This window comes from Salvia hispanica, chromosome 4, assembly GCF_029641045.1.
Source record: "Salvia hispanica isolate PSC_SH4W2 chromosome 4, Shi_PSC_v1, whole genome shotgun sequence".
NCBI lineage: Eukaryota > Viridiplantae > Streptophyta > Magnoliopsida > Lamiales > Lamiaceae > Salvia > Salvia hispanica.
Window position 1 is genome coordinate 3,052,261 of NC_142695.1, and position 21,157 is coordinate 3,073,417.

At 34.6% G+C, this 21,157-nt stretch overlaps 3 protein-coding genes across 3 annotated transcripts; 1 reads left to right on the forward strand and 2 right to left on the reverse strand.

Moving 5' to 3' along the window:
• Positions 1-2,099: 2,099 nt before the first annotated feature.
• LOC125194435 (DEAD-box ATP-dependent RNA helicase 17-like) lies at positions 2,100-3,031 on the reverse strand. Its single transcript, XM_089057438.1, has 4 exons — positions 2,878-3,031; positions 2,715-2,787; positions 2,522-2,631; positions 2,100-2,210 (listed from the first exon to the last, which is right to left on the reverse strand). Exons 1-4 carry the CDS (start codon positions 3,002-3,004, stop codon positions 2,203-2,205), a joined length of 318 nt encoding a protein of 105 aa, XP_088913564.1. The 5' UTR covers positions 3,005-3,031; the 3' UTR covers positions 2,100-2,202.
• A 2,215-nt stretch (positions 3,032-5,246) lies between these two features.
• On the forward strand, positions 5,247-9,370 carry LOC148927076 (cyclin-B2-1-like). The gene is made up of 3 exons (XM_089070293.1): positions 5,247-5,348; positions 9,011-9,105; positions 9,181-9,370. The coding sequence occupies exons 1-3, from the start codon at positions 5,247-5,249 to the stop codon at positions 9,368-9,370; spliced, it is 387 nt and encodes a 128-aa protein (XP_088926419.1).
• Positions 9,371-10,478: 1,108 nt separating this feature from the next.
• Positions 10,479-11,050, reverse strand: LOC148927077 (DEAD-box ATP-dependent RNA helicase 17-like). The gene is made up of 3 exons (XM_089069793.1): positions 10,898-11,050; positions 10,752-10,824; positions 10,479-10,665 (listed from the first exon to the last, which is right to left on the reverse strand). The coding sequence occupies exons 1-3, from the start codon at positions 11,022-11,024 to the stop codon at positions 10,518-10,520; spliced, it is 348 nt and encodes a 115-aa protein (XP_088925919.1). The 5' UTR covers positions 11,025-11,050; the 3' UTR covers positions 10,479-10,517.
• Positions 11,051-21,157: the final 10,107 nt, after the last annotated feature.

Consider the following 21,157-nt stretch of genomic DNA (forward strand, 5'->3'; position numbering starts at 1 on the left):
GTATATTAAAATTTGATATTTGGCATCCCACGCAATATGTGTTCATGAAGTGTTTTCTCAAGGTTGCTCAGTCCGACAAAAAGGTTTGTCAAATTGTATATAGTTTGTTGAAGCGAACACACATATAAATGTGACTAATGTGAGATTTTTTTACCTGGGTCGAGCACATGTCATTCTTGATTCTCGAGCTCTCTCTGGTTTCTTATGAGATGTTCTGCTTCCAACCATCTTTGCTCGCTGCTGCCTCAATTTTCACAGCAAACTGGATTATCAATAATTGTGACGAGTGGAATGGTACATGTGAGAAACATATCGGCTACAAGAGTGATGATCTCATGTGAGAAAGTAAATTAAACATGATAGGATCATTAAATACTAAGCAATTTTACTTTTCATTTGTTTGTTAACGTGCAAGATTGATGGTTACACTCCATATGAATGGACAAGAGAGGAGCTTAATAGTGTCTATTATAAGTATGCCACTATAAAATTCTTAAAGTTATCTAAAATGGAGGCTGTTGTTTCACTTGAGGTCGAGAAAATATGTTGTGGTAAGAAGAGTATTAGTGAATGAGAACAATTTGTAACAACCACCGATGGTGCGCTTGTAAAGATTTGCACATTCCACGTTCATATTTTCCTCATTCATAGATGAGATGGAAACTCTGTATTCCATTGCATGTATGTGTTTATTCGATTAAAATTACCACTATAAAACAACTAGGGATATCAATCCAACCCGAAACCCGTGGGTCGACTCGAATATCCCGGTAAAATTAGTTGGTTAGGGCTATAATTTTATAACCCGAACACAAAACGGGCTAAACGGGTTGGCCCAAATGAGTTGGCGGGTTAAATGGGTTGGCCCGAACAGGTGCGGGTCGGCCTGACGGGTTGCAACTTTTAATTAAAAATATTAAATTTTGAGGGTTTTTTGTATTTTTGAATTTCATGTGGCACAATCATTAGTCATCTTCATTCTACACTTTTCCGTTCGATCCCACACTATCAACTTCCAAATTCTACTTCGACTCATTATTCCATCATCTCATCATCTGCCCTACTGCTTACCACCAATCAAGACAAACTTAAGAACTAACCCATCAAAATCTCAATATATTTATTATTTTAATAATGATTCGTGTAAAACATGATTTTTAATCTTCATAAATAATTAATTATGAACAATGCCAAAATAGATACGAACACAAGCTTTAGTTCAAATTGATTGATTTAATTTTGATTTATCTTTGTTAATGTTGTAGTTGATTGAGATGAAAGACTTCTCTCCAATTGAAAAACACTATGAAAATTTAAAGATTTTATATGATTTTAAAACTAATAAGAATACTGAAAATCATTTTATAGTGGAAAATTTAAATATAAGAGACTATTTTTGAAGTGTTAGGCCCGAATAGCCCAATGGATTAGCCCGAAACTCGGCGGGTTAGGGCTAGGACTGAAAATTTATGACCCGAAAAATTCATAACCCGAATAGCCCGCACCTAAATAGCTTAGCAACTCGAATGGGTTGGCTCGAACCTGAATGGGTTAGCCCGATTAACATCCCTAAAAGCCCATTAGATATTTAAGAATTATACAAAGCAAGTGTGCTAATACAAGACGAGTCTGCAATACCTATCAGCTCCATCAAATATTATCCAGCGAAGGATTTTGTGCACAAAAGATGAAGTATTCTTCAAGTGGTCCAAGAGACGTCTAGCGGTTGCAACAAGGATAGTTACACCTGGAAACAACCCAATCAAAGAAACAGTAAGGAATAGTTGCATAATCTTGACAAGTTTAACCACACAATTTCAGGGTGCAGGGCACGAGCACTCCAGATAAACTAACAAAATGATTTCGTATTTATATGAAGGATTGCTCGGAACATCAATCAGGGCGAAGCAGAATATTTAGCATGGCTTTATGCTTTAAAACATAATCTTTATCTTGAATCAGATGAAGATAATACTAACTATGTTGACAACAAATATGCAACGAAATGTCAATCAGATTGAAAATCATCAGCACAAAGTCGCATCAATGTAAAAGTAAAACACTTCCAAACATAACAATGCAACAATATAGTAGAAGTATATAACTTTCCTTAACCTAGCTTTCTCCTTTCCCCGATTTTCCCCACCCATGAAATATCCAGGAACAATCCAATGAAAACGGTGTAGCAACTTCTGCAAAATCTCATACACCTGCATGCATAATTCCCACGTTGGTACAAGGACCAACGCTGATGTTGAAGATGCTATTCGTCAGAACAACTTTTTTATAAATAGACATAAGAACTACACGAATCTACACGATGGACATGCACCCATACAAGGTCAAACAAAACACAAAACGAAGACATAGAGCTCAAACCCCAGGAAGTAAGAGCTTAAAACTTAACTAATCAAATTATACTACTAATTTCAGCAAGTTAAAAACTTTAAAACCTAAAACAACATAGTCCTTTAAAATAGAATCAGAACTCCCACCAATTGAACAAAAAATAAAATCATACCAAAGGTGCCATCTGCACGCTCAATCCTTTCATCATAACTCTGCAACATATGAATTATTGGAGCTAGATAAGCCACTGTTTTGCCAGTGCCTGTAGCAACATTCACAAGCCTAATTTCCCCAAACAACAAATAAAAACATATCAACTAAAAAAACTACCAAAATTAGGCAAAAAAACAAATTAAAAAACCTACACATGTCGGCCGGAAAGCACGACGGGAATCGCCTGAGCTTGAACCAGCGTCGGCGCCTCGAATCCCAGCCTCTCTTATAATCATTAAAAGCACACACGCATAAGAATTCAAATGTTTAAAGCAATTTTGTTAAGTTAAAAAAATGCAGAAACGCGAGTTCTACCTTTGAGCTGGTCGCATAGCGCGGGGTGGAGGCCGAGATCGGAGAATGAACAAGAAGCAAACAGCTCCGATGAATTCTTGCTTTCTGATTTAGCTTTTTTACCAGTAATCTTGGCATCAAGCTCCATTTTTTGAACTGTAATCAATTTTCTACACCAAAAATTGGGGATTTCCTTTGATCGAATTGGGTTAGGTTTAAGAGGGGTTTGGATTTTCGCAATTCACACAACTTGGGCTTGCAAGCCCGGTTCCCCTACGGGTCTGGGTCTGGGTTTGGGTTTGGGTTTGGGTTGCAATTTAATTTAATGGAAGGTATTTTAAGTCTAAAAAGTTCAAAAAGAAAATAACTAAAATAATGGAAGGTATTTTAAGTCTAAAAAGTTTAAACACGTCTAATGTTTGACTTCTAATGTTGCTCGTCAAATGCTCGGTAAAATTATTGTTACTTGGTGTTACGTGCTCATTAAAATGAAGGCTTTGCTTTCAATGAAATGATATGGTACCAAGTCTTATATATTTATGGCACAAAATTAAGCAACTATCAATTTAGCCATATTTAATATTTATTCATTCAAGATGTGGTCGGGAAAAAAAAGGCACTTATCAAGTTACTAGAGCTGATCAATAGACAAAATAAATAGTAAATACTAAGCATATATAGATTTATTATCAAAAATATAAATTCATAGACAAGCATTGCCAGATTAAAAATAGAATTTACATCAGCAATACCAAAAAGGCCACTCTAAAAGAATCTCCTAAGTTACAAATATAACATTCAAAAACTATTCAAACTTGGTAAAAAATTTCAATCAATAATTTGGGCCATGTTATTGATATCCAAATTTCAACATTAACATACATAATTATATGATCATGTTGTGCTATACTTTGATCTTTAAAAAATACTCAAATATGTTGAATAAATTTATGTATATTAAAAAGGAGTGAATTATATATTTAGGACTTATATTTATCACGATGCACGTTTGTAGTCCCTATACTTGCAAAATATCATTTGCAATCTCTATATTTGTACTTATGCACGTTTTAAGGTTATTTTCATTTTTGACATTTTTTAAGACAAAAATACCCCAAAATGAATGAAGGGCAAATTTATACACTATTTTCTCTCATTTTTCTTTCTTCTTCCTTTTTCCTCTTTCCTCTTTCTATAAATGACTTGTATAATTATAAGAAAATTTGAGATGGAATATATTTGATCAAGGAAATAAGACAAATCAAATGTTCAACTAAGAAGTTTATTTTACATTATTTTGTTAGATTGCGAAGATAAGTTTCTGATATGAGAACCCACATAAGTCGTCGGGCGCCGCCCACTTGCTAAATACATACAACCAAAATTACCATAATTTCATCCAATCCATTTATCGCTTATTATTCCTCACTTTACAATTAATTAGATTCATATATTCATTTGTTGAAATTCGTCATTCAAATTTTTAATCTTTTATTTACGGGATCTTTAATTAAAATACTCCACATTCGAAGCATAATCACAAATACTCTAGTGTGATCAAGGAAAATGACGTGAAAATGTAAAATTTATCATCATATGATTAAATGTTCAAAAAGCTTAACAAAATACAAGGAAATAAGATTAACAAATCCATAATTTCAGTTCTAATTTTGTTATAGTCAGATGAAAAAGGAAGAAGGTGTAAAGAGAGAAAATAGTGAATAAATTTGCTCTTTATCCTATGGGGTATTTTCGTCAAAAAAAAGTCAAAAAGTGAAAAGAACCTTAAAATGTGCATAAGTACAAGTATAAGGACCGCAAATGATATTTTGCAAGTATAGGGACCACAAACGTGCGTCGTGATAAGTATAGGTCCTGAATATGTAATTCACTCCATTAAAAAGTACTACTCTATTTTAAGCATGATATGATGAAATTAGGGTGGAATAAAACAAAGATAAATATGAAATGACAATTTTTTTTTATTTTTTTTTTGCATAGTTTCATATTGCCTCTGACAGCCTCATATGCATGGCTCATCAGAATTGATGCATTTCACCGGTGATGGCGTTTTAAAATATCATCTTCATCAGAATTAATGCATTTCATCGGAGAGCTTAAAGAATGTTCATATAAAGTTGAAGAGTAGCTTGAACCTCTGATAACAAATATGTTTAAAGATATAAAAAAGATGCTATCTAAGAATTGAGATTCATGCCTATAACTACATGTTAACCCAAGTATACAATAACTAATAGAGTCATGTTTGGTAGGGAATGAAATTCTAGGAACGAAAATGATCGATAAACAAAAATGCGTGTAGAGTCCACAAACAAAACGAATGATCGTGAAGTAACAACTAATATCCACTATCCACTATATCAACTAATATGTTGATAGCAGTCAAGTATGAGGAAATAAGGGATCATTCTTCGAATCTGTATCAGATATCAGAAACAAAATACTCTCTGAAAAAAGGAGTAGTTGAGATGGTAATTCATGATTCCTTGACACTGTGACAAGTTGAACTATTGGAACATATTCTATATCAAATGTGTGACGCCCCGGAATTTCGATCCTTTCCTTCGGGATAAATCGGATTTATTAGCTTAATTAATTTCGTCTGGAAGATGTGTAATCGTAGACGTGGTTGTAATTTTCGAATTTGGAATAATGCAAGTATTTTTCGTTGGATAAAATAAAGTGCAAAGAAGTTTTGTGTCAAGGATAAAAGTAAAGCTATGCTTTTATTAGATAAATAATTGAGGAACAAATTACACAAGAATGTCGAAGAATTTATTCACATAGTGCTTACATAAGTGAAAGTGACAATACACTCTTATATTACAACTCTTCTCTAGAGACTCTAAATTACATGAAAATGGAAAGTATGACTATGGTTTCCAAACCAACATTTGGATCTTTCCAAGAAGAGGATCATGAGGATCTTGAGGAAGATCATCTCTTCCTCTCTCTCGACTTCTACACCACCTTGATAGCCAAGCTACACCAAAGAAACCTACAAAGAAATAGCCACCAAAGAGGTTAGAAAGATTCCAATAAAAGAGCAAGGATTTTGGCTTTCACCAATAAGGTATAAGTGATGATCAAGACATCACATTGCTGCCTTGGAATCGAAAAAATATGCCCAAGAACCGAGACATCCCCAATTCTCCACATAGAGCAATAGAGACAATAGTAGACAAGGGATGAAGTCATCATCTAGGCCTAAAAGGGAGTAAGCAAGATCCCTCCTTACACCAAGAACAAGGCTGAAAATACAGCCAAGGATGTCATCCAAAAATTGCACCAAAACGGCAAGAATCTCACAATCATCAAGCTCGAAAGTGAGAGAGCTAGCAAGCCCAAAATAGGAGCCTTTGGCTCCAAGTCTCAAACCTAGCTTTCAATAGATTAGCACCATATAAGCAGCCTCTCTTCACCTCCTCCACCACCACATTCCATCACCACAAATTCCACACAACACCAAGCGCGAAGAGCAGCGAGGGAGGAGGGAGAGGGCAGCGAGTGGTGACGGCATGGACAGCCACCACCGATACAAGTTCAACAAGTAAGGTAAACAACCTCAACACCCATCTCCATCGCATCATGTAGATCAACCAAATAGATAGCCAATAACTTAGATTCATAGAAGCTCAATAGAATAGTCATAACAGTAGCAAGCATAAAGAACCAAGCATCAACAGAGGGTACCAATGCTTAGTCAAGTATGAGATACTCCCAAATCAGTAAACCACAAGTATGACAATCATAAAAAAGACTAAGTGTAGCAAAAACAATAGCAAGCTCCTCCCAGTGATTGAATACAGCCAAGTTTCGAATCAATAAGCGCTAGAGAGCCCCAAAGCTTTCGTTGTTATTGTTAGAAATTGAGTAGAAGGGGGGGGAGGAGACTTAGCTTAGGCGGAGGGGCTGCCGGGCGACGGCGAGTGTCGACGGAGCCGAAGAACTTCCGCGGAGAAGCTGCGGATCACGGCGGCTGCAGGGGCGAGGCGGCCGGCCGACGGGCGAGTGTCGACAGAGTCCGGAAGCTCATGCGAAGAAGCTGCAGGCCGCGGCTGAGAGAGGGAGGAGAAGGCGATGCCTCCCCACGCCCCCTCTCGCCGGAAAGCTGCGCTGCAAGGCGGCGGCGGCGGCAAATGACGGGGAACGACGGTGAAGAAGGGTCGCCGCTCGCGTAGCGAAGTGGCGAACGTGCGCGAGAGTCGGCGCTGGCGGGACTCCGAAATCTCGGCGAGCCTGGCGGCGCGGTTTCGCCGGAGAGCAAAGGCGTCGCCTCTGACTTTGAAGTTAGGGATTTTGATTTTGATTTGGGGATTTATTGTGGAGATAAATGATGAGAAGAGAAAGGATTTTAAGAAAAGAAGGAGGGAGCTCCGGTGACGCCGGAGATGGCGACTCGCCGGAGAAGTCGCGAGCGGAGAGTGGAGGAAGCACCGCCATTCCTCCTCCGATCTAGTTTTTCCCAATTCTTGTTTTTGGAGAAATGTGGGAGAGGGAGAGAGAGAGTTGACCGATGGGTGAGGGAGTATAATGTGGGCTTCCCCATTTCTAAATTTTGGAAGTGGGCCACTCTATTTTTTTTTCACTTGTTGGATCCTTGAATAATAAGAGGATTGGGCTCTAATAATTAAATCAAGCAATTGGGCCATTCTAAGCTAGTAGGGAGTGTTGGGCTCTAGCATTTAATTAGCGGGCTAAGAAATTAGTAGATTGGGCCAAGGATTTAATTATGGGAAGTTGGAATTAAATTAAGGATTTTGAGATGGAGCTCGAAGGTCGAGGAATTAATTTTCGAATGATTTATTTAGACTCCGGGAAATAAAGTAGTAAAGTGGGAGACGCGAAAGCCGACCGGCGTCACCCCGCGACGCCATGGGCGGCCTTAAGAAAAATCCGAAGAGAATGGTTTTTGAAGAGACTTTCCAAGAATTCCTATTCTTGTTAATAAGTGCCCGAATATTTAAGTTAGAGAAAATAGAATTTCTCCAAGTTAATAAAGAGAATAAATAAACTCTGCAGAGTAGTAAAGCCGAGGTAGGATTAAGAAAAATCCTATAGGCCGAGACTGAGATATAGGTGATATCCAATATGATGCATGCATTCTTTCTAAAGAGAAATAATTCAAGTATTAATTAGCGTGCTACGCTATTTATTTTCAAGGGATAAATTGCTCGAGGGCAAGTGAGGCCAAAGCGAGTAATTGAGTTGAGACATAAGCATATCAGGTGGGCTTTCTTTTAATATCCAGCACTATAGTGTAGATATAAAGCAAATACTTTTGAAGTTATGAAAAATCATTTTCTCAAAATAAAGCATTGATTATTTTAAAGTTGTTGTCATGCCATAAAATGTTTGTTTTGAGGCCTATCTGTTGGGGTAATAGCCCGTGGGTTTTGGCGATGCCAGCCCGAGTTTAACGAATTCGGTTCCCAATAGGACCGCAAATCCTGTTCGGAATAATGTGCACGAGAGCCGAGAGCCATCAGCTGTTGGCCGGCGATGTGTCCGCTGAAGGTGGCCACCTTCACGGTACACGATTCTCAGATAAGGCGAGGATCCAAAAGAACTTAGACTGCAGTCAGACTTTTAAGATCACAGAGAATTTAGTATGCTCGGGCCTTTTAAGAAAAACCCCCGTGCGATACTGTGGATGGATGGCAACTATATATTGTATGTTTTGTTTTCGGCATGTGTCCACTGAGTACTCCTGTACTCAGCCCTGCATGTATTTATAAATGTGCAGGTTGAACGTCAAGAGGATGGAGAAATGATCGGAGTCGATGCTACTAAATAATCAAGTGGATCTTTTCACGATTCGTGTCTTCATACACGAACTCGTCTAGTATGGACTTATTCCGCTGCTCTTTTGTGAAGTGAGACATCTTAGAATCTCACCTTCGAACTCTGATTTATCAATGTCATGTTTATTCTAGTTCTAAGACCATGTAATGGTACATTTGACTTCTATTCTATGATATGATCGACTTGGCCTTCGGGCATATTCACAAGTTCTTTCCCCGTTTCTTTCCCCGTTTCTTTAATCCCCCATTAATCGCGATTTACCCGCTTTCGCTATCCTTAGCAAAGTGCGGTCGTGACAAAATGATTGTTTGTATTTTATTTGCACGAGAGGATAATACTTGATACCTTAAAGTTTGATATTTGGCATCCCACGCCATACGTGTTCATGAAGCGCTTTCTCAAGGTTGCTCAGTCCGACAAAAATGTTTGTCATATAGTATTTAGTTTTGTTGAAGCGAACACACATATAAATGTGACTAATGTGAGATTTTTTTCCCTGGTCAAGCACATGTCATTCTTCATTCTTGAGCTCTCCCTGGTTTCTTATGAGTTGCTCCGCTTTCAACCATCTTTGCTCGTTGTTGTCTCAATCTTCACAGCAAGCTGGATTCTCAATAAATGTGACGAGTGGAATGGCACATGTAAGAAACATACTGGCTACAAGAGTGATGATGAGGAAGTATATTAAACATGATAGGATCATCAAATACTTGAGCAATTTTACTTTTCATTTGTTTGTTAATGTGCAAGATTGATGGTTACACTCCATGAGAATGCACAAGAGGGGAGCTTACTAGTGTCTATTATAAGTATGCCACTATAAAATTCTTATAGTTATCTAAAATGGAGGTTTTTGTTTCTCTTGAGGCACAAGTCGAGAAAATAAGTTGTGGTAAGAAGAGGATTAAAGAAGGAGAACAATTTGTAACAATTTGCACAATTGAAACTAAGGTGTGGTATGAAGAGTAGTGGAGTATGAGCCACCGATTGTGCGCTTGTAAAGATTTGCACATTCCATCGATGGTCTAAGTTAGGGGTGGTTCGTCGATCGGTTCGGTTAATAACCGAACCGACTTGTCGGTTAACCAGCTCTCAAATTTGGTCAAAAAACTAATCGGAACCGACTCGATCTCAAGTTCGGTTACTTAATTAACCGACTCGATTAGAACCGGTCGGTTATCGGTTATACAAGCAATACATAAATTGTTAAGACACTTTAAAAGACTTAAAACTTTAAATGCTCTAAAGCTTAAAAACTTTTCTCCAATAAAAAGTGAAGAGTTATCCTATTTTTAAAATAGTAGCAATGCTTAAGCAATAAAACTTTATTGTCTTTAACCGATCTTATTTTTAAAATAATGTTTAGACTTTAGACAATTTATGGACTTTGAATTATTATAAGTATAACTGATAGTAACACAAATTAAAATAAACTTTTTTGACAAACTTTGACTGATAGTTGCAATATGAGACTTTGACAAAATTCGGAAGTAAATACAATTTCTTCTATTGTGATAAAGTTTGAAAGTAAATTATTAATTTTCTAGTATTAATTAAAAATATAATTCAAATTAAAATTGAATTTAATTTCGGTTGTCGGTCGGTTATCGGTTATCGGTTATCGATAACCGATAACCGATAACCGACTTGGAGCAAAATGTCAAACCGGAACCGACGCGAACACCGTAAATTTCAGTTATCGGTTTCAGCAAAAGCCTAAAACAACATAGTCCTTTAAAATAAGAGCTTAAAACTTAACTAATCAAATTATACTACCAATTTTAGCAAGTTAAAAACTTTAAAAGCCTAAAACAACATAGTCCTTTAAAATAGAATCAGAACCCCCACAAATTGAACAAAAATAAAGTCATACCAAAGGTGCCATCTGCACGCTCAATCCTTTCATCATAACTCTGCAACATATGAATTATTGGAGCTAGATAGGCCACTGTTTTGCCAGTGCCGGTAGCAGCATTCACAAGCCTAATTTTCCCAAACAACAATAAACACCAATCAATCAAAAAAACGCCCAAATTTAGAAAGGGAAAAAAAAAAACTCAAAAACCTACACACGTCGGCCGGAAAGCACGACGGGAATCGCCTGAGCCTGAACCAGCGTCGGCGCCTCGAATCCCAGCCTCTCTAATAACCATTAAAAATTCAAATGATTTAAGCAATTTGTTAAGTTAAAAAATTGCAGAAACGTGAATTCTACCTTTGAGCTGGTCGCATAGCGCGGGGTGGAGGCCGAGATCGGAGAATGAACAGGAAGCAAACAGCTCCGACGAATTGTTGCTTTCTGATTTAGCTTTTTTACCAGTAATCTTGGCATCGAGCTCCATTTTTTGAACTGTAATCAAATTTCTACACCAAATTTGGGGTTTTCCTTTGATCGACTTGTATTTAAGAGGGGTTTCGTAATTTCCACAAATTGGGCCGATTCCAATTTAGGCTTAGGTTTGCAGTAAAATTTAGGGTAAAAACTAAAAATAAGTACTACTCCTAAATTGTAGAGTCCACGTCATTAATAATGTAAAGTAATTGTATAAATTGTAAATACTAAAAATAAGTACTACTCCTAAATTGTAAGCATAGAGTCCACGTCATTAGTAACGTAAAGTAATTGTATAAATTGTAAAAACTCTCTGCCTCCACCAATTTTTGTTTTAGTATGTTCCAATTAATTAGCACCCTTAGTTTTTTTTCCTACGTCTCAGCTTAGAGCATCTTCGATAGCGCCCTTCCCACTAGGACTTTCATTAGAACTTCCCAAAAAAACTTTCTGCCACGTCACTAGGACTTCCCACTAGAACTTCCCATCCCACTGCACAATGTAAGACTTCCACTAGAACTTCCTGTTGGAACTGGCAGCGGAAGTGCTCACATAAATCAATCACATAATAATCAGATCTATTTAGCAGATTATTTAGACAAAACCTATTCGCGTAATTATCACATGTATCATGCTCATAACTTGAATTAATCATGCTTTAAGAATATTGAAACCTAAAACATGCTTTTCTATGGAGCAGAAAAATACCTAATTAATTCTCCAAAGAATTGAAGATGGCTAGCTTCTTCTCCACGTGATGCTTTGAGTACTAGACCACAAATCTTCTCTCTGGTTCCCAAACTGTATCCCAATATCAATGTGGGCTGATCTTACTAGAATACTAGGACTTAAATAAAGAAGACGGGAGAAATCCTTTTGGGAATGAGAGTAGAATTCGAAAATTCCTACAGCTAGAGGGGCTGATATTTTCGAAAATTTCAGTAATGAAAACTATGTTATTTCTGTCTCCTTTATTCTCCTATTTATATTAAGTTCCTTTTGGGCCCAGACAGGGATCTATGGAAGGTTTTGGATATGGGCTCATCCAATTTACTTTTTACTAATTAAATTGAACCCACAATTTAATATAAGTTATAATTGGAATATTACGAGCAGCCACTACAGAAGTAATATTGAACTCTCCCCATCCAAATCCGAAATTACAAGTAATCCGGGTTTCCGTTTAACTTTCATTTCCTGCGCTTAAGATTAAAATGTCCATTAATTAATTAATGTCTGCTATTGACTTAATTAATTAACTTCTTATTAATTCCAAGAGTGGACTTAACATGAAACGCTTATTTATTATTCATATAGTAATCAAACTCCAACTAGCTAGGTTCCGAATAATAAAACCTTGTTTCGCGCTCCTCTTGAGGACATTATCAAACGAGACTCAGCTCGTGCACGATTCAATATAATAGCAATCCTAGCACCGCTAGATATTGATCACCACTACCCAATATATCAGGATAATTGGGTTACGAAAAACCCGCACCATTTGACAAGTCAAAGTAGTGCATAATCAATACCGTATGCTCAATGCTAACCTACATTGATTAAGAAATAAATATTTATTAAGACCTCGCCTTTCAGTAGATAGCCTAAGGGAAAGTCTTGCTGTTAGATCCATTCAGTGTTATACCACACCAATGTCATCTTATTTCAGTAAGGCTTAGAAATATGCGGACTGACATTGCAACCTTTCTCGATGGATAGTCAAATTCCAACTAGGTTGTGAAATTCATCTTTTTCTTTGTTTAGAACTGACCGTGTTACCTTAAAGTGGACGACGCCCACAATCGATCTACTAAAACAAAGACTTAGACTTTGTTAAGTTAAATCATACATTTAAACATGCATTAACATCCATTAAATGTAAAACATAACAACATTATGACAAAAATAATCTGTTTTATTTATTGGAAAATAAAATAAGAGTTTTACAGTATTCAATCACTCGAAACGTGATTTCTAGTATACAAACTCTAACACTTCCCGCAATAAAATAAAATCACAATTATTCAATTTATACGTTTCAAATTTACGAAATTTAACGAGCCGTATATATAGAGTCGTATTTATAGAGTTTTACAAAAAAATAAAATAAATTTTAACTCGGACGTCCGACCGGGACGTCCGACCCCCTCCACAATGGCAGACGTCAGGTAGGACGTCGCGAGGACGTCCGAGCCCATCCGACGGGCGTGTCCGACCTTTTGCTCCACTATGGCGGACGTCGGGTAGGACTTCCACGACGTCCTACCGCGACGTCCGCCGTTGGAGATGCTCTAAGGGTGTCTCCGGTGGCGCCCCTCCCACTCGCCCCTCCACTAGCCCTTCCCATGCCACGTCAGCACTAGCTCTTTCCATTCCACTGCCACATCACTAGCCCTTCCCACTGCACTAGCCCTTCCCACTAGCCCTTCCACTAGCCCTTCCCACAATTAAATTAAATCACAATTAAAATTTAAATTCACGGAATTAAAATTCGACACGAATACGAACGGGAAATACGAAAATTACATTAAAAAAAATTACATAATTAAAAAAAATTACATAATTTAAAACAAAAACAAAGTTTAAAAATAAAATTACATAATACCCCTCGGCTCTCACTCCTCCTCCTCCTCCTCGTCCTCGTCCCCGTCGCCCGTGCCGCTGCCACCTCCGACGTCCCCGCCCTCGATCTCGGCGCCATCATCATCAATGGGTGGCATCCTTAAATCGCGCCGACATTGGTCGACCATCTCCTTGCACAGCCTTCTCAAGACTGGATCGTGCGTGTTATACCACTTCAAAGTGATCTGCATCAGGGTCTTCGTTTGCTGCGCGCGGGCGAGGCTGTCGTCATTGTCTCCTCCTGGGACCTCTGACTCGACCTCGTAGGACCCGCTGCCGCTGCCGCTTCCCCTCCCCATCCGCTGCGCAGCCTGCTGCCCCATCGGGCGACGACGACGGCGATAGTCTGTTCGTGGTAGCGGGGCCACTTCCTCAGCTTCGGGGAGCTCGTGCGAACCAGCACTGCTGCTGTACTCACCGAAAGAGTTGATCTTCGTCCGCTTTCAGAAAGTTTCTGATATTTCTTACCATCTTTAAAAATGATCTTAAAAGTTACAAATTTTTTGAATTATGTAAATTTATCACACTAAAGTTTCTGATATTAATTTTTGTCTATGAGGATGTTTATATTGATTAATTGCAAACACCATTGAATATATTGCATCCAATGTGTTATGTATATATACAGAAAGAGCATAGAAATCAAAGCTTCTTTATTGAAAGTATAGAAAATTCTAGATTAATTTAAATAATTTAACTAGTGCCATATTGGCATCTAGCTCCATTTTTCGAACTGAATTCAATTTTATTCTCCTAAATTGGAGATTTTCATTGACCTTCTAGCGTTAGGGTTAAGTAGTGTAATTCATACAACTTGGGCCTTCCAAGCCCGTAGTGATTTTTTAATACGGGCTTCGGGTTGTCGTATTAAATGAGATTGCAATAGAATTATGAAAAAAGTAAAATAGGGAATTACTATTAAATAGTACTCCTAATTACTTTTTATTTTCATACTATTAAAAAAAAATTACATTAGCAATCGGCAGGAACCGGTGCAAGTAGTGACTATGTTCTCTAAAATATATAGTATTTAAAACTTTAAGGGATTCCAATTATAATAAAGGCTTTTATATAATAATTATAGTACTCCCTTCATCCCATAAATATGGGATGGAGGGAATATAAAATTTAGATAAATTGGTAGTTTATAGTATAATAAAAGTGGATAGTATAATAACTCAAATCAAATTGTTAATGATACGAAGGTGAAGGTATGTAAAATGTTTTATTCACTATTTCCGGTGGATGTATTGATTAGCCATAAATTAAACACTACACAATAGGTTTACTTGCATATCGATCATCTAAGTTTAATCTATTTTTGTATTAGTTCGATAACTCTAGCTCATAGTTAACGTATAATTAATTGTATTTATTTTCAAGGCTATTAATGAGGTTTAGACTTTAACCTCTAGCTTATTGTGTATCTCCATTTTTTATACTACCGAGTACGAATTTATCGTGGTTATAATTATTTATTAATTTGTTAGTACTCAATGTTGTTTGTACCTCTACAAAAATCAGGTCACGTATCATTGACTCATTGTCTCCCAAAATTTATGGTGTTCAACTTATGTGATGGGATAGATTGATAAAAAAATTAAGTTGATCTATTGTTTAGTTTGATGTATTAATTAATTGTGATTTATTTGATAGATATTATAGTAATAAAATATTTCATTCGTTCTCCGACAAGGATTGATTTTTATTTATTTTTGTTTGTGCTAGTGGTATCATTTTTAGCTTAAAATAAAATATCTAATCTTTTCTTGTTTTATTCTCTTTTTTTTTTCCTATTTTATCTTTTATTATTTTATTCTCTCAATTTAATTTAATATTTTTTTAATTTTATCCCGAAAAGAAATTAATTATGCACTTGGAATGTAGAGAGTATAATTTTTTTGCATTTACTGTATTCTTTTATAGCTATTTTTCCTTTTTTTATATGGTGTGGTTTCCTCTTTAAAATGTTTCTCAAATGATTTGATTGATTTGAGTTATGTCAATAAGTCAATTTGAGGGTCAGAATTTAAGCACGGAACTAATAACAGCAGACAATGATTGCAACGTTTTAACAATGAATAAATAAATAAATATTCATCCATCCCAAATATTGGAAATCAACATAAAGTCTATGAAGTGTTATTTCGTAAGTTAATAGAATGAGAGTAAAAATAAAAAAATAAAAAAGTAGAGATAGAGTTATTTCTATTTTAAGAATATTATATTTTTGATGGGACATTGCAAAAAAATTAGCATTTTATTTTCGTGGCACAAAGAGTATATCCATATGAATGAATAATATAATAAAGTTATATTTACACTAAATTTGTACAGTTACTAAATAAGATAAATTACTAAATTAGTGGAAGTAATCAATATTTTCGACCACAATCGTTAATATGGAGTAGATAAAATAAAAACATTCTAATCCATATCTTTCGTTGCAATTACTAATGTTGGGGGTAAATACGTAGTATATACAAAATGTTTCACTATTGTTTCAATTTAATACAAAAATTTTTAAGTTTACGTATTTCATACAAAAATTTTACTTAGTGTTCCAAATTGATACATTACACATTACGTCAAATGTCTCTTACATTGTTACTTCTCTTCCTTTTTTCTTTCTATTCACTCTCAAATTAATTTATTGTAAATTATCACTGTGAGAAGCAAGAAGAAGATTAATTGTGTATTGCTAGAAATCACTTTGAAGAACTCCAAAGAACTCAAGATCGTTCTTTTCTCTCTCTAGATTCATGGATCTTCCCTTTCTTTTTATTGCGCACCATCTATCAATGCATAGTTATAAAACTTTTACAAAAGCTTTGCAAAAACTTAATTGGATGTGATAAAAAATTTTGTCTAGAAGAAAGGGAGAGATAGAGATTGGTGGGCTGCTTTGTATGTGTGTGAGCAAGAGAGGAGGTAGTGCTGCAATGATAGAGTGCAAATGGTAGAAATGAAAAGAGTATTCCTCATACGCATTAATATTTAATACTGATAGAGCCATTGAGGAATAGAAGTTTCGTATTAATATCTTCTACTTTAAAAATAAGAAAGATATTGAGTCCAGAATAATTTTATGCTTATATTCTTGTGTTTTTTTTTTTTTTGTTTATAGATATAAAATGGAGGGAGATTTAGGGAAGTCTGATTCTGATTCTGATATTAAAATGGATGAAGATTTGGGATTGAATAGAAAGAAAAAAGTAGAAAAAAGAAGAAAAGTAATGATGTTAGAGGGATTTGACTGCATGTATCAATTTGGAACACTAAATAAATTTTTTGTATGAAACATGTAAGCTTAAAATTTATTGTACTAAATTGAAACAATGACGAAATATTTTGTATGAATGGTATAATTACCCCGATGTTGGGTTGTTAGGAATTAGTATGGGAAGTATAAGATTTTTTTAAAATTCATATTATTGTTTTGATTTTTAATAAATCTGGGTAAGTAATCAAAAATCTTTTAAATAAGATCTAGGACTATGAATCCAACTTTTCTTAAGTCTATTCATTTTCCTAATTTTAAGATTATTACATTTTAGATATTTAACAGAATGGAGTATAAATTTATATAATAATAATAATAATAATAATAATAATATTTCTACTATTATTAATTAATTATTTTTAATATATGAATCATACTTACTTAATTTCAAAATAATAAATAAATATAATTACAATTACAATTATAATAGTAAAAATTATGTTATTATTATATTATTTAATCTCTCGTTCAATAAAAATATGAGCATTTGAAATGACACGAGAATTAATATACAATTGATAAAGTAAGAGAGATGAGGAGAAGAGTAGTTAAAATAGTGTTAGTGGATGATATGACCTACATTATTATTAGTGTTTAATGAGTTGTAATAGTGGATCAAAGTAGTATAAGTTGTTAATAAATTGTTGTATATGTGTAATTAGTTACAGGCAACTTACGTAAATGGAAGCGTCCACATTTTTTTGGAACAAACTAAAATGAGAAGTGCACATATTTTTTTTAGACAGAAGAAATATATTTTTAATTTCAATTAACGTTTATTAACTTTCAGTGAAGACTTATTAATTCATAATTATAATATATTAATCGCTAGTATAGTTCAATTATGACGAATGGGTGTCATTCCTATCAATTTTATACACCATCACATAGAAACATCCACACCTTTTTGTCACCCATCCTAAAAGTACAATGCATATTTAGATTTCTTCATTTCTCTATTTTTGTTGAATGTTACACCACCACAAATTGTTCCAATAATACTTTTATTTACAATATTTTTTTTATAACACACGTCACACAACACCTATAAGGCTATAATGTTGGCTTTTGTGTCCATTTACAATGCAACCAATACTAAAATTGAACCGTTTCTATTAATTATACGAACACTATTAGATTTATTAAACTCGTATGCAAGATTTCTGCAAGTTTTTATGGGATTAAAGAAGTAGTACAGTACTACTATTAATTATCAGGGGTTTAATTATATGTTGCACCACTTATTTTATTTTATTTTCAAAAAATAAACAAATTATTTTCACCATTATTTAAAACAAATAAATCCAATTTATTGTCATTTCTACGTGGTAGGCATTTATATAGGCAGCCGACCTTTAAAAAATGAGAAATCATGTTAAAGTGTGAACGTGCGTGCCTAGTGCCTGCACAGGGGGCAGCTACACGAACTCAACATAGGGATACTGTAATTAATACTCCCATGCGGGAATAGTTATCTCGATTTTCTTTTTGATACATCCGTAAAAAAGTGTTTTGGTTCATTTATACTATAAATTGTAATGCGTCACACATTCAACTAACTAATAAATATAAGTGAGACTCATATACCACTAACTTTTTTCATCCATTATTCTTACTCACTTCTCCCACAATAAGAGTCATGTTTTGTCATTTCGGTTCGTCCCACAATAAGAGTCTTATTTCACTCCTACCATAAATGGTAAGTAGGCCCCACATTTCACCTAAATATTCCACTAACTTATTCAACATACTTTTCTTTACATTTTTTAAAACTCGTGTCATAACTAAATAAAACTCCTATTTCAAGATTGAGGGAGTAACATTCTTAAAACCCGTGTAGAAAAGAAATGAGACTCACATTCGCAAGGGTGGGATCCTTTGTTGTGCACAAGTGCACAGCAGCTCATGTTGTTCCTCACAATGTAGGGGTTGTTGTGTTGTGCACTTGTGCACAGTAGAGGATCCCCATCCCATTCGCAAACGGAGAAAGTAGTATTTTTATAACAAATTATATAGGGGAATAATGAAATTTTGGATAATTAAGAGTGGTCTATACTCCCACCATCCTCTGTAGCTGAGTCGTATTTATTTTTTTAGTTGTCTCACTGTAACTGAGTTATTTTCTTTGATAAAAAGCACCAACTTTTATTCTCTCTTATTTTACAATTTCTTACTTTATTCTCTCTTCATCTTTTTACCTTTTTTCATTTTTTACTTTATTCTTCCTTTACTTAACTCACTTTTAACACAATTTCTTAAATCTCGTGTTGAAAAGAAATGTCTCTACTATCGAAGGACGGAGGGAGTATTATAAAAGAAGAATGTTTTAAAGTAGTCGTTATTACAAAGAGAATAGATTATTGTATTTATTTTCCAAAAAAATGCAGAGTATAATAGTATCATTATCACACCGTTTGCCATGCATGCGTGCACTCAAATAGCAGATCTAATTTTCGTAGTTACTATACTTTTTCTTAGTTATTTATTGCTTTTTTGAAGATAATTGTAAAGCGTGTAAACATTTAAAATATAGGAGCTTGAAGTTCGATAACTCTAGCTCCTTAGTTAACGTGTAATTAATTTTGATTTATTGCAATTTTCTAAGGTATTAATGAGGTTTAGACTATAACCTAGCTTCTTAACGCGTATCTCTACACACTTTTGCTAAATACAATTTATACAAAATACTACGAATTTGTCATGGTTATAGTACTAGTGTTGCAACTCTACTAAAAATAGGTCATTTATCATAGTCACCCAAAATTTATGGCGTTTACATGATAGGAAAAAAAATTCGAATTACTTTATTATTTATTTTGATGGATTAAATAATTATATTTTATTTGATTATATTACATTTCAATACTCAATTCTATATTTTATAAATTTAACATATCACTCAAGGCAAATCATGCATAATTTTGCCAAAACTACGTTAAATAAACGGATTAATTAATTAACCAAATAACTAGTTAATTTTTTTTGCAACTGATGTAATATATGGATAGCAAAAAAATCATACGGAGTAAATTTTAGTCAAATTTTGGTCTATCCCATAAATTTAAAAAATGACTGATTAAATTATAACTTTGACAATTTTCTAAATTATCTCATGAATTTGAATATGAGGAAAGTTGAGCGTGTCACGCTGAGAATATATCATGTGGTATAAATTATTAAACGACGTCGTTCCACTCCTGTCTTTTACAAAAAATTACTAAGCCTAAAATTGTGTTCCTCCTCCTTCTTTTTCTTCTTCATGATTGATAAAGTTATGATTTAATAGGACTGAAATCACGTTCTTGGCGTCCATGTCACGCCCATTTTACTCCAAATTCAATCAAATCCATGGAATAATTCAGAGTATCTTCATACGGACAATTAATCGGTCATTTTTTTAAGTTATGATGGATAGATCAGAATTTGACCAAATTTCGTGATTTTTTTATGCTATTTTTCCTATAATATTATTTTAAACTTTTTTGTTCTATTGCATGAAATTGTTATATTTTCCTCTTAAAAAATTCGTATGGAGTATATGTTTGAAATAGGTTAGGTGAGGGCTAGCTATGTCCTTTCAAGCTGTTTAGCTTAATAAAATACTGTTTCAAGAAGGAAAAAAAAGTCTTTCATGAAATTAATTTTTCAAGAAAATATTTGTACTTTTATACGCTCACACGTGGAATGTTTTAATTACAAGAATAATTTGCAATTTAGTACCTAGATTTTGGGGCAATTACAATTTAGAGTCAATTTTGAAATCCATAATTAATTGAGATTTTCCAAAGCCTATTATCAGTATTAACTTGCAATGCCGTCAATTTAATCCTCAGATGTCGATTGTCCCCAAAATTATGTAAAGAGTTAGCGGGGCGGAGTTAAAGTTACACGATAATGCGAGTTGTAGTTTCAAACGATTGATGATGAAATCTACGGCATAAAATGATATTTTTCACAACTGATTTTAAATCAGTTAGATCAATTTTTATCAATTTTTATGTTCATGGTTAAACTTCAACCTCAATTTCACATAAAAAGTTTGCAAATGACTATTAAGTATAAATAAGTAGTTACATTTTTTAAGCTAATGTTTTAAACTAGTCTATTCACATTCTGAATATATAGAGACACCCAACTTGAAGAAAAGGGATAATATAGTGATTCAGATATTAACACGTGTATGCAGTCCCCAGGTAAAGAGATTTGAGAAATAAGAAAATTCAAAATAGAGAGTGTAC